Consider the following 14205-nt stretch of genomic DNA (forward strand, 5'->3'; position numbering starts at 1 on the left):
TTAACTGACCGAGGAAGCCGCTCCGTTCATGGGCAATTAGGGATGGGCAACAAATTGCCCATCACAGAATAATTTCTAGCATGAAAAAAATAAAAAACATGTGACTCCCGTCACCAGGAAACCCAGTGGAGTGTTATGATCCCACTTCGTGTTACTATTGGACGGGAAGGTCCCAGTGCAGGTCAGTGGGACTAGGCAAAAAATGGTTCGGCACAGACAAGAAGGGCCAAAAGGCCTGTTTCTGAGCTGTAATTTTCTATGGTTCTAATGGAATCCTGGCTCAAAAGACCATATCATTTTACTTTTTTTAAAGAAACATAGAAGAATAAAGTCACAAGATTGCTATTAGTTTTTAACAACGAGAACAGATATATTTATTAAACATGAAAGTTTGATTATAATACATTACTCCTTTAATTTCCCCTTAGCTTCAGAAAGGTATAGTTTTCAAAGATAATACCCCACTTTGAAACTAATGGCCAATACCACTCAACCAATCTTCTGTGGATTTTTTCTCATATTCCCCCCGGATGATTGTCACGAGTATTTCCAAACTCCACTCCCAAAACACCACACTTTAAAATCTTCTTTCAAACAATGCTTTTCATCAGCCGTTTTCATCAAGAACCTAGCTCCAGGTCTTCCAACCATCCTTTCAAACAAAGCTTCCACTCCATTGTTCTAAGAAGGAATCCCGCTCCTGGTTTTTTGCCTTTTCCTTCAGTTTTCCCTTGTCTTAAGATACTTTCACACAAACTCCAAGATCCACCACCGATTTCTGCAGTTATTTCAAATAACATCTCACAAAATGTACTAAGATATCACAAACCTTAAAACTACTTCTGAGATGTTTCTGGCCTCTCACAATCCAATTCTTTCTCAGCTCTATGGGACTTTACTGAACAGTATCCTGTTCTAGTCCCCGTTTCTTCAACCTTGGACTTTTGGAAACTTCTCTTCATTTCTCTAGTTTCCTTCGCTAGCTGTCCTTTAGATATCTGCATTTGCTTTCTTAACCATTACTCCATGGTATGGCTTTTCTTCCAGCAGAGCTGAGAGAGATGATCTCTAACTTCCTATTATTAATTGCAATGAATTAATTTAAAGACACAATTGCAAAAACCTTCCTACTCTAAAGGTGCCCCTGGTTGCTAGCTCTCTATGGAGCAATCTCGTCAGTCATATTTCCCACTCTATTCCTGTAGCCCTGAAAATGTATTTCTTTCAAGTCCCAATTAATTTCCTTTTGAAAACATTAATCATTTCAGCTCCCACCAGGTTCCAGGTCATTACCACTCGCTGCGTAAAAATGTTCTTCTCAAAAGCTCAAATCTGTATCCTTTGATCCTTATACCATCAGCTAATAGGAACAGTTTCACTTTGGCTACCTTATCCAATAATCTGATACACCTCTCCCCTCAATCTCCTTTGCTCCAAGGAGAACAACCCCAGCTTCTTCAACCTAAAATCCCTCATCCCTGGAACCACTATGGTAAATCTCCCTCTGCACCCTCTCAATGTCCCTCACATCCTTCCTAAAATGTGGTGACCAGAACTGGACACAATGCTCTAGTTGTGACCTAATCAGAGTAATTGTATTGGATAATTTTAACAACAATCATTCCAGGATTGTGGCTTTGATTTTTTTTTGTTACATTAGAGGTTATTTCCTTTCTTTCTTGCAGGTAGATACTGAGGAGGAAGAAAGCCGTCCGTCCATGGACTTATTCAAAGCTATCTTCGCCAGTTCATCGGAGGAAGAGTCGTCATCTTCCTCCTCAGATGAGGCAGAGGAGGATGAAGATGAGGGGCCCAGTGAAATGAACCCCCTTCCTGGAGTGCAAGGCGCAGTGGAGTCTGTGCCACAAATACCCCCCTCAGTCTGTCAGCCAGGTTAGTTTACTGAGCAACTCCGTGACTGGCTAAATTCAATCCTTTCTCTAAAGTAACTTCTCCAGAGAATAGGCACTACAACTTGACAATATCATTCTATACCTCTCCTTCCTGCAGTCAGCTATAGTGTAACTTAGAGGGAGCTTTACTCTGTATCTAACTCCGTGCTGTACCTGTCCTGGGAGTGTTTGATGGGGGACGGTGTAGAGGGAGCTTTACTCTGTATCTAACCCCGTGCTGTATCTGTCCTGGGAGTGTTTGATGGGGGACAGTGTAGAGGGAGCTTTACTCTGTATCTAACCCAGTGCTGTATCTGTCCTGGGAGTGTTTGATGGGAGACAGTGTAGAGGGAGCTTTACTCTGTATCTAACCCCGTGCTGTACCTGTCCTGGGAGTGTTTGATTGGGCAGTGTAGGGGGAGCTTTAATGTGTACATTTCATGTGCCCTCTTTGAATCCAATAACTAGTAACTGGGTGGCACAGTGGTTAGCACTACTGCCTCACAGCCCCAGGGACCCAGGTTCTGTTCCCAGCTTGTCTGTGCGGAGTGTGTACATTCTCCCCATGTTTGCCTGGGTTTCCTTTGGGTGCTCCGGTTTCCTCCCACAGTCTGAAAGACGTGCTGGTTAGGGTGCACTGGCCATGCTAAATTCTCCCTCAGTGTACTCGAACATAAGTTCCCCAGGATTTTATCTATTGCTCATATTCAGTGTTTCCCCATTGCAAATGCAGAGACCTTTCCTTACTGCTTGTGTACGCAAGTAGTTGCAGTTGGCTGTATAAGATGTCTGAAATTGGTTTGTTGTTTATACTCTTAGTGAAAGAGACCAATCAAAACCTGCAAACGGCACAGTGCAACCCACAGAAACCCACAGGCACAGAGGAATTTGGGCCCAGGCTCCCACCTGCTCTGCTGTTCGGTAAGATGCTACTTCCTGTGTAAATCAGTGTGGACATCACCAATATAGACAACAATAAAACAAGGCAGTGATACTGAAACCTTCAATCACTGCTAATGCTTCACTGGAGCACCACGGGCATTTCAGGGCAGAATAACCTTTGGAAGAACATCAAGGTTTTGGACAGGGTATAGAAGAGATTTACTGTAATGATCCCAAGAATAAGGGACCTTGGAGTCACGTGGAGACACTGGGAATCTGGGAAGGTTAAGAGGGGGATTGAATTGAAGTGTTGAAAATAATGCAGCTTTGAGAGAGTAAATAAGGAGAAACTGTTTCCACTCTCAGGAGAGTCAGTAATCAGAGTGCACAGATTTAAAGGAACCAGAAGGGGATTTTGAGATGATTATTTTTTACTCGGCCTGCTTGTTGTGGTCTGGATGCGCTGCTTGTAATGGGGTGGAAACAGATTCGATAGGAACGTTTAAGAGGGAATTGGATAAATACCTAATGGGTCAGGGCGAGACAGTAGGACTAATTGGTTAGCTCTTTGAAAAGGCTGGCACAGACACAGTGGGCTGAATGGCCTTGTGCTGTATGATTCTATGATATATACAGTGTGACAGTTGGCAGCAGTATAGATTGAATGGGAATATTCGCTAACAACATAGATTATACAGACAGAAGAATACTTGGTTAGATGTGATATGGATTATATAGAGGGGTTACTGCACTCAGTAACAGATAATACTTGGTATCTACCCAGATTTGGATGAATGATTCACAACATTGATGTAATATGGGAAGATGGGTTGAAGTGTGTCTACTTCAATGCAAGGAGCATCCGGAACAAGGTGGATGAACTTGGGGCGTGGATTGCTACTTGGGACTACGATGTTGTGGCCATTACGGAGACGTGGGTAGAACAAGGACAGGAATGGTTGTTGGACGTTCCGGGGTATAGATGTTTCAGTAAGTGTAGGGAAGCTGGTAAAAGAGGTGGAGGAGTAGCATTGTTAATCAAGGATAGTTTAACGGCTGCGGAAAAGCACTTTGAGGGGGATATGCACACTGAGGTAATATGGGCTGCAGTTAGAAACAGGAAAGGAGCGGTCACGTTGCTAGGAGTTTACTATAGGCCCCCAAATAGTAATAGAGATGTGGAGGAAGAAATTGCTAAGCAGATTATGGATACGTGTGGGGGTCACAGGGTAGTTGTCATGGGGGACTTTAACTTTCCAAATATTGATTGGAACCTTTGTAGGTCAAATAGTTTGGATGGGGCACTTTTTGTGCAGTGTGTGCAGGAGGGTTTCCTTACACAATATGTGGATAGGCCGACAAGGGGTGAGGCCACATTGGATTTGGTACTGGGAAATGAACCGGGCCAAGTGTTGGATTTGGTTGTGGGAGAGAACTTTGGAGATAGTGACCACAATTCGGTGTCTTTTGTTATTGCAATGGAGAGGGATAGGGCCGGACGGCAGGGCAAGGCTTACAATTGGGGGAGAGGTAATTATGATGCGATTAGGCAAGAATTAGGGGGCATAAGATGGGAACAGAAACTGTCAGGGAAAGGCACTGATGAAAAGTGGAACTTTTTCAAGGAACAAATACTGGGTGTCCTTGATAGGTATGTCCCTGTCAGGCAGGGAGGAAATGGCCGAGTGAGGGAACCGTGGTTCACAAAAGAGGTGGAATGTTTTGTGAAAAGGAAGAGGGAAGCTTATGTAGGGATGATGAAACAAGGTTCAGATGGCTCGATTGAGGGTTACAAGTTAGCAAGGAATGAGCTGAAAAAGGGGCTGAGGAGAGCTAGGAGGGGACATGAGAAGTCCTTGGCGGGTCGGATCAAGGAAAACCCCAAGGCTTTTTACTCTTATGTGAGGAATAAAAGAATGACCAGGGTGAGGTTAGGGCCGGTCAAGGACAGTGGTGGGAACTTGTGTATGGAATCAGTAGAGATAGGCGAGGTGATGAATGAATACTTTTCTTCAGTGTTCACCAAGGAGAGGGGCCATGTTTTTCAGGAAGAGAAGGTGTTACAGGCTAATAGGCTGGAGGAAATAGATGTTTGGAGGGAGGATGTATTGGCAGTTTTGAATAAACTGAAGGTCGATAAGTCCCCTGGGCCTGATGAAATGTATCCTAGGATTCTTTGGGAGGCGAGGGATGAGATTGCAGAGCCTTTGGCTTTGATCTTTGGGTCCTCGCTGTCCACGGGGATGGTGCCAGAGGACTGGAGAGTGGCAAATGTTGTTCCTCTGTTTAAGAAAGGGAATAGAAATGACCCTGGTAATTATAGACCGGTTAGTCTGACTTCGGTGGTTGGTAAATTGATGGAAAAGGTCCTTAGGGATGGGATTTACGACCATTTAGAAAGATGCGGATTAATCCGGGATAGTCAGCACGGATTTGTGAAGGGCAAATCGTGCCTCACAAATTTGATAGAATTTTTTGAGGAGGTAACTAGGTGTGTTGATGAAGGTAGGGCGGTTGATGTCATATACATGGATTTTAGTAAGGCGTTTGATAAGGTCCCCCATGGTCGGCTTATGATGAAAGTAAGGAGGTGTGGGATAGAGGGAAAGTTGGCCGATTGGATAGGTAACTGGCTATCTGATCGAAGACAGAGGGTGGTGGTGGATGGAAAATTTTCGGACTGGAGGCAGGTTGCTAGCGGAGTGCCGCAGGGATCGGTGCTTGGTCCTCTGCTCTTTGTGATTTTTATTAATGACTTAGAGGAGGGGGCTGAAGGGTGGATCAGTAAATTTGCTGATGACACCAAGATTGGTGGAGTAGTGGATGAGGTGGAGGGCTGTTGTAGGCTGCAAAGAGACATAGATAGGATGCAAAGCTGGGCTGAAAAATGGCAAATGGAGTTTAACCCTGATAAATGTGAGGTGATTCATTTTGGTAGGACTAATTTAAATGTGGATTACAGGGTCAAAGGTAGGGTTCTGAAGACTGTGGAGGAACAGAGAGATCTTGGGGTCCATATCCACAGATCTCTAAAGGTTGCCACTAAAGTGGATAGAGCTGTGAAGATGGCATATAGTGTGTTAGCTTTTATTAACAGGGGGTTGGAGTTTAAGAGCCGTGGGGTTATGCTGCAACTGTACAGGACCTTGGTGAGACCGCATTTGGAATATTGCGTGCAGTTCTGGTCACCTCACTATAAGAAGGATGTGGAAGCGCTGGAAAGAGTGCAGAGGAGATTTACCAGGATGCTGCCTGGTTTGGAGTGTCGGTCTTATGAGGAAAGGTTGAGGGAGCTGGGGCTGTTCTCTCTGGAGCGGAGGAGATTGAGGGGAGACTTAATAGAGGTTTATAAAATGATGAAGGGGATAGATCGAGTGAACGTTCAAAGACTATTTCCTCGGGTGGATGGAGCTATTACAAGGGGGCATAACTATAGGGTTCATGGTGGGAGATATAGGAAGGATATCAGAGGTAGGTTCTTCACGCAGAGAGTGGTTGGGGTGTGGAATGGACTGCCTGCAGTGATAGTGGAGTCAGACACTTTAGGAACATTTAAGCGGTTATTGGATAGGCACATGGAGCACAACAGGATGGTAGGGAGTGGGATAGCTTGATCTTGGTTTCAGATGAAGGTCGGCACAACATCGTGGGCCGAAGGGCCTGTTCTGTGCTGTAATGTTCTATGTTCTATGTTCTAATATGTGATTTCTGTTAAATTGAAGGTAACTCAAAGGCATCGCCTGATTACACCACGGGTTCTCCAGTAGCAGAACGCAGGAGGTCAGAGGAACGCAGGGGGTCAGAGGAAAGCAGGAGGTCAGAGGAACGCAGGAGGTCAGAGGAACGCAGCAGCAGCAACACAGCTATTCCGAAGGACAAACAGAAAAAGAAACACAGAGACCGACAGAAAGGAAAGAAAGCAAAAAAAGAGAAGGTCAGTTCAGAGCCATGGGGTGTGTGCTGGAGGGAACAAACATGTGGAGAACACCCTGAAATGCTCGGTACACATTGTCTCAGCTGTATCTGTCCTGTTGTTCTGAATGCTGTATCACAGTCAGGGTTCCCCACACTGAGAGAACTAAACTGAGAGACTGCTCGTCTCCACACTGCCCTCGTGGTCTTACAGAGCAGTCTCTAGGACTCTGTCCCAGAATACCATTCATTCAATTCACTTTGGCAATGAACTTGGACAATAACTCTCTTACATTGTGGCAAGGCCCAAACCCTCGTCACTGAGACACACTGACCGACCTGGACCCTCCCCACTGAGACACTGACTGACCCAGTACAGAGGGAGTGCCACACAGTCAGGGGTCAGCACTGAGAGAGTGCCGCACGGTCAGGCAGTCAGTACTAAGGGAACACCGCACGGTCAGAGGGTCAGTACTGAGGGAGTGCCATACGGTCAGAGGGTCAGTATTGAGGGAGCGCTGCACAGTCAGAGGGTCAGTACTGAGGGAGTGCCATACGGTCAGGGGGGGTCAATACTGAGGGGGTGCCGCACGGTCAGGGGGTCAGTACTGAGGGAATGCCGCATGGTCAGAGGGTCAGTGCTAAGGGAGTGCTGCACTGTCAGAGGGTCAGTACTGAGGGAGTGCTGCACTGTCAGAGGGTCAGTGCTGAGGGAGTGCTGCACTGTCAGAGTGTCAGTGCTGAGGGAGTGCCGCACGGTCAGAGGGTCAGTGCTGAGGGAGTGCCGCACGGTCAGGGGGTCAGTGCTGAGGGAGTGCCGCACTGTCAGAGGGTCAGTACTGAGGGAATGCCACAGTGTCAGAGGGTCTGTGTTTCCTATATTGGAATAATGAGTACACTTCTAAACATGCTACATCGGTTATAAACGTCTATGGGATGTCCCAAGATGATGGAGGAGGACATGATAGAATTTTTTTTCTTTTGCTGAGCAGAAAAAGAAACACAAAAAGCACAAACACAGATCGAAACCGAGGAGCAGAAATCCGAAGGTCAGTGACAGCAGCTCGGGGGACTCTGAAGCACCGGAGGGAAGTGGCAGGAGTGAGAGTGGCAGGGATCCCCATCCTGTGTCCGAGGCTGATCTGCTGAAACGGTGAGTATTCCCGGTTAGAGTTCTCTCTCCAGGAATCGTTAATGGGCAAGCTTGTCGCGGGGTGAGTGTGTCACAAACAGGGTGCAAATATTGGGAAGTTAGTGGGGAGGAGTGTGTGTTGTGAAGGATAAAACTGGAACCAATCTTTCTACACTTTTGTAAGCATTGATTATAGGAATGCACAACATGAACAAGCCTTTCCTCACCTAACCACTGCAGTTTCAGTCTGTTCCATAGAAAGAACACAAGTGAATCTCCAGCTAACACTGACAATTGAATATAATTAGTATATAATTCACAAGGTTGTACCGTGGTTTTGCCTCCAACATTTGTAATCTTTGTGTAAGCGTGAGGCATGAAGTACTTCTCCAGTGTTTTAGTGCAAGTTAGTTGGTTGAAAAAAAGCTTCGAACCAAACTAAAAAATGGATATAGAAAATCCCTGCAGAGAAGGAGGTCATTCGGCTCATCGAGTCTGCACTGACTCTCCGATGGAGCATCTTACCCAGGCCCTATCCCTATAACCACATATTTACCCTGATAATCCCCTGAACCTACACATCTTTGGATACTAAGGGGCAATTTAGCATGGCCAATCCACCTAACCCGCACATCTTTTGACTGGGGGAGGAATCCGGAGCACCCGGAGGAAACCCTCGCAGGCACAGGGAGAACGTATAAACTCCGCACAGTCACCCAAAGCCAGAATTGAATCTGGGTCCCTGGCACTATGGGGTAGCAGTGCCAACCACTGTGCCACCATGCCACCACTACAGTCCCTCCAACCCTCCTCATCTCTGTAAACTCCTGCAGTCCCTACACCCCTATCTCTGTAACCTCCAGTCCCTGCACCCCTATCTCTGCAATCTCTACCAGCTCCAAAAGCCCTCCTAAATCCCTGCACTCCCCTCAATCTAGCTTCTTGAGCTTTTTGAGAAAGAGTTCTAAAGACTTGTGACCCTTTGAGAGAAAAAAAATCCCCTCATCTCTGTCTTAAGTGGGTAACCCCTTACTTTTAAACAGTGACCCCTAGTTCTAGATTCTTCCACAAGAGGAAACATCCTCTCCACACCCACCCTGTTAATATCTCTCAGGATCTTGTATGTTTCAATCAAGCTGCCTCAAAGTGTGAACCAATCTTACCATTTGATGTGAAGACCAATCCCTTGTTGAGGTGTCTGATGGTGTTTGTTTTATTTGTTCACAGATTGAAAAATGTTCCATTGGTGAGATAGTGACAGTGAAAGAAATGGTGAGGTGGGAAGCTGAGTAGCCAATCGCTCTTAACCTGCAAACTCCTCACTGCATCCCATCCTGACTGTTATTGGCTGGAAGCTTCTCTTGCAAATTGTCGGTAACTGCCCAAAGAAAGGGAGCCAGGCTGGAAACACTAATGCTGGTGACTCTGACACGGGAAAGCTCAGCTCACTGATCGGTGACCATCACGTGTCTTCTAAAAATTTCACCCCTCATTTTATTTGATTTCTTAATAATCAGCTGTGAGAATGTCATGAGGTAGTTTGCTCAAAGCACCTGGGATTGCTATGAGCATCTGCCTTATATCTTTCACAGTAAGAAGTCTCACAACACCAGGTTAAAGTCCAACAGGTTTATTTGGTAGCAAATACCATTAGCTTTCGGAGCGCTGCTCCTTCGTCAGATGGAGTGGAAATGTGCACATTTCCGCTCCATCTGACGAAGGAGCAGCGCTCCGAAAGCTTATGGTATTTGCTACCAAATAAACCTGTTGGACTTTAACCTGGTGTTGTGAGACTTCTTACTGTGTTCACCCCAGTCCAACGCCGGCATCTCCACATTATATCTTTCATCCAGTATTATTGCAATCGTATTGTTTTTGTTGCAGCATTGCCTGTGTGGCAGTCAGTATTAATTCTGGATTGTTGCCCTCCATTGTGGTGTTCGGTACCTTCACCAGCACAGCTGAAAGGATCAGGGATGAATGAGAGAAAGAACTTCTCCAGTTACATCCCTCACTCATCAACCCAATGTATTTATTTACCCGCAGATAATTCTGTGATAGCTGGAACTGTTATTTTATCAATATTAATTCCTTGTAAATGTTGTGATCAAAGTCAGAGATGCCTCGAGATCCTGGCCAGTCCAGACATCTCACTGGATGATGCTGGGTTTGTGGAGATCTGCCCTAAACTATTGGTTCTGCACTGTCAGGGGATAGAATGACAACACATCATCCCACAGGCTGAGCTTGTCCCTGGCTCCTGAGAAGAGACTGAGTACTGCCCCATATGGATATTGAAGCAAGAGATTCGCTCAGCCCAATTCCCAGGAAACAATTTCAGAATGACTGGCAGAACAGTCCCACTGTCTTGCTGGAGTGGGGGTTGGAAGGGAGCACATGCTCATGTGCTTGTGGAGCTCTCTGCTGCATTTCCTACATCACTACAGTGTCTACACTTCAAAAGATACTTCATTGATTGTGGAGCACTTCAGGATGTCCTGAGCTTGTGAAAGGGGCTAGAGCAATGGAATTCTTTTTGTAATTGTCACCAAAGGAATGCCATTGCAGCTGAAGATGTTTAAATGATTGAAGACATTATAAACTCGGGAAATAATTCTGAAAGTTTTTGTGCAAAGGGAATGAATTTGCTGCTGGGGTGAGGTTTGCTTTTGGATGGACACTGTAACAATTTGTCTTACTGTTATAAATTAATATTTAGCTGTCAAGGTCTTGAAGGGTCAGTTAATCTCATGTACAGTGAATCAAAATGAATGAATTTGGATAAAAATGCTTGAATTTTGTACAGTTTTCTTACAGTCTAAAATAAAATCTTTAATTAAACATCTGTTGTCTCTCACTAAGTGACTGTGAAATTAGCAGTTGAGAGAAATATCGCAGGCAGCTGTGACTAGAGTTCCATCGACACAGAGCAAAACATCTTCCAAATTCTCTAACTTCATTGAGTGAGACTGATCAGAGGCTCAAGAGGCCAAAAGGGCCTTCTGTTCCAATGGCAGTCTTTGTAACTGGTGCCCTTTCCTTAACTCACCAAGTGCTGTTTACCAATTACCCGTGTGCTCATGAAACTGTTTTAGCTCTGTCTGACATCTCAATTTTAAAAATCCCAATTTTGCTTTCAGATCTCTCCATAGCGATGACCCTCCCTATATCTAACTTCCTCCAGCTCCAAAACCAAAGATCATTTCCTCCTGTTTTATTATTTGTCATTTGGTGTAAATATTTTGACTTGACAATGTTTTCCAATGTTAAAGGTGCTGTATACTCACTGTCCATCATAAGGTCAGAAATGGGGATGGTCACTGATAATTTCAGTGCTCATGAACATTTCAGATTCTCAGATAATGAATCAATCCATGCCTTCATTCAGCAAGACCAAGGTGACATTCAGTTGTGGCCAAACGGGCCACCTAAAATGGGGATTTACAAAGCATCCTGCGAAAGTTGGCCAAATACAGAAACAGACATGCTGCAGCCTTAAATGAATATTGGACAGAGAGAAACAGCAAGCAGCTCCAGACTACAGAATACACAGGAAATAGACCATCTCCAAGACATGGATACTTTCTGGTCAAACAAATTTGTTTACTAGACAATGGGGTGCCTTAACCCCTTACTTCGGAGGGAGGTATATGACCTACATACCTCCAGCACCTACAGGCATGGCTACTGGGTGTACACACACACATTGGTGTGGCAGCACTTGATTGGACTCTTATCAATCAGGATGATCAAATCCTGATTGATTGATAATAATCAAGAGACCGCCCAAAAGGGTATGAAACCAATGAGGGATTAAAGATGCTGCACAACGGAAGGAAGACCACAGGAAAGAGACAGGAACAGAACAGTGAGCACCATGAGAAGAGCCCCCACATCAACAACGGAAGACCAGAGCATCAAACCAGACCGAAGGACCCAACTACATCGAGGACTACACAGACCACGTGGATAAAGGCCAATTTCTGCCTGGGTACTTGCCAGTTACGCAAAAGTTAAGTCAAGGAATAGTATTGAACTTCATAGAATCATAGAAACCCTACAGTACAGAAAGAGGCCATTCGGCCCATCAAGTCTGCACCGACCACAATCCCACCCAGGTCCTACCCCCATATCTACCCATTAATCCCTCGAACGTACGCATCTCAGGACACCAAGGGCAATTTTTAGCATAGCCAAACAACCTAACCCACACATCTTTGGACTTGAACTTTAGTATTCTGTAAAGTAATTTATATTGATTGTGTGGTTGATTAACATTAATTGTGTATGTGAATAAATACTATTGTATTAACGAGAAGTTGACTGGCAGTTCTTTGTCCACCGTATATTTATTAATGACTTAGAGGAGGGGCTGAAGGGTGGATCAGTAAGTTTGCTGATGACACCAAGATTGGTGGAGTAGTGGATGAGGTGGAGGGCTGTTGTAGACTGCAAAGAGACATAGATAGGATGCAAAACTGGGCTGAAAAATGGCAGATGGAGTTTAACCCTGATAAATGTGAGGTGATTCATTTTGGTAGGACTAATTTAAATGTGGATTACAGGGTCAAAGGTAGGGTTCTGAAGACTGTGAAGGAACAGAGAGACCTTGGGGTCCATATCCACAGATCTCTGAAGGTTGCCATTCAAGTGGATAGAGCTGTGAAGAAGGCCTATAGTGTGTTAGCTTTTATTAACAGGGGGTTGGAGTTTAAGAGCCGTGGGGTTATGCTGAAACTGTACAGGATCTTGGTGAGACCACATTTGGAATATTGTGTGCAGTTCTGGTCACCTCACTATAAGAAGGATGTGGAAGTGCTGGAAAGAGTGCAGAGGAGATTTACCAGGATGCTGCCTGGTTTGGAGGGTAGGTCGTATGAGGAAAGGTTGAGGGAGCTAGGGCTGTTCTCTCTGGAGCGGAGGAGGCTGAGGGGAGACTTAATAGAGGTTTATAAAATGATGAAGGGGATAGATAGAGTGAACATTCAAAGACTATTTCCTCGGGTGGATGGAGCTATTACAAGGGGGCATAACCATAGGGTTCATTGTGGGAGATATAGGAAGGATGTCCGAGGTAGGTTCTTTACGCAGAGAGTGGTTGGGGTGTGGAATGGACTGCCTGCAGTGATAGTGGAGTCAGACACTTTAGGAACATTTAAGCGGTTATTGGATAGGCACATGGAGCACACCAGGATGATAGGGAGTGGGATAGCTTGATCTTGGTTTCAGATAAAGCTCGGCACAACATTGTGGGCCGAAGGGCCTGTTCTGTTCTGTGCTGTACTGTTCTATGTATATGGGTTAAAACACGATGTGCAGTTTGGGTACACTGAGGGAGAATTTAGCATAGCTGATGTACCTGACCAACACACCTTTAGGAGGAAACCCATGCAGGCACGGGGAGAACGTGCAGACTCCGCACAGACAGTGACCCAAGCTGGGAATCAAACTTGAGTCCCATGCGCTGTGACGCAGCAGTGCTAACCACTGTGCCTGCTAGGGATGGGCACTGATTCCCACATCCTGTAAACTAATTAAAAATTGGTCTGTGACAGGGGTTCATAACACAGCTGGCATTACAAGGTCAATTTGTGAAATATTGGCAGCAGCTGAATCAACTTTTAAAAAGGTGGAGAAACACTGAGGAAATAAGAATTTTAAAAGGTGAGAACACCATCTGCTCCAAGTGACTCACCATGCTGAGCTGGAGATATTCTGAGGGCTGGTTAGTGATGGCCCAGGCCCAGGCTCTGCCACCACTAACACCCACACTGACTGACTGCTTGGCATCAGGGTCAGGGCTCAGTGACCCTGAGGCCCCGCCCCTGGTTTCCAAGGTGACGGGAGAACGCGCCGGGCGGGCCAGCCGCGCGGCCTGGTTGCCATGGCGACAGGAGCGGTTGTGAGGGTTTCCCGGCGGAGCAGCCCCAGCCGGTCCCGGTCCCGCCGCCAATGCTGCCCTCAGCGCCCAGGCCCGAGGCCCAGGCCCGGGCTGAGCCCCCCGCAGACCCGCTGCTGCTGGAGAGCGCCAAAATCCATGGGAGGGAGAGCGTGGAGCAGAGCGCCTGGGAGAACCAGCCCCTGGCCCAGGTAAGCAGCCCCTCGGCCCATCGCCATGGAGACTGGCCCAGGTAAAGTGTTCATCGCCATGGAGACTGGCCCAGGTAAAGTGTTCATCGCCATGGAGACTGGCCCAGGTAAGGTTCCCCTCGGCCCATCACCATGGAGACTGGCCCAGGTAAGGTGGCCCTCAGCCCATCGCCTTGGAGACTGGCCCAGGTAAGGTGCCCCTTGGCCCATCGTCATGGAGACTGGCCCAGGTAAGGTACCCCTCGGCCCATCACCATGGAGACTGGCCCAGGTAAGGTGCCCCTTGGCCCATCGCCA

The 14205-nt window shown here is 46.3% G+C and overlaps 3 protein-coding genes across 4 annotated transcripts in view; 2 read left to right on the top strand and 1 right to left on the bottom strand.

Moving 5' to 3' along the window:
* gpatch1 (G patch domain containing 1) overlaps window positions 1-12134 on the top strand; it is a 47574-nt gene extending 35440 nt beyond the window's left edge. Inside the window, exons 16-21 of one of the 2 annotated variants that reach the window (XM_078210504.1) lie at window positions 1686-1893; window positions 2712-2813; window positions 6497-6554; window positions 6591-6708; window positions 7679-7839; window positions 9046-12134. In XM_078210504.1, coding sequence (XP_078066630.1) covers window positions 1686-1893; window positions 2712-2813; window positions 6497-6554; window positions 6591-6708; window positions 7679-7839; window positions 9046-9073 — 675 coding nt within the window. In that variant the 3' untranslated portion in view covers window positions 9074-12134. Of the gene's footprint in view, window positions 1-1685; window positions 1894-2711; window positions 2814-6496; window positions 6709-7678; window positions 7840-9045 lie in introns of both variants that reach the window. The other variant, XM_078210503.1, reaches the window with a different exon arrangement.
* The window catches only part of cebpa (CCAAT enhancer binding protein alpha), a 373760-nt gene that overhangs the window by 23007 nt on the left and 336548 nt on the right, over window positions 1-14205 (bottom strand). The window lies entirely within an intron of this gene.
* The window catches only part of LOC144492435 (WD repeat-containing protein 88-like), a 52540-nt gene continuing 52268 nt past the window's right edge, over window positions 13934-14205 (top strand). The window contains exon 1 of the mRNA XM_078210443.1: window positions 13934-14056. Coding sequence (XP_078066569.1) covers window positions 13934-14056 — 123 coding nt within the window. The remainder of the gene's footprint in view (window positions 14057-14205) is intronic.

Source organism: Mustelus asterias, chromosome 4 (assembly GCF_964213995.1).
Source record: "Mustelus asterias chromosome 4, sMusAst1.hap1.1, whole genome shotgun sequence".
Classification (NCBI taxonomy): Eukaryota; Metazoa; Chordata; class Chondrichthyes; order Carcharhiniformes; family Triakidae; genus Mustelus; species Mustelus asterias.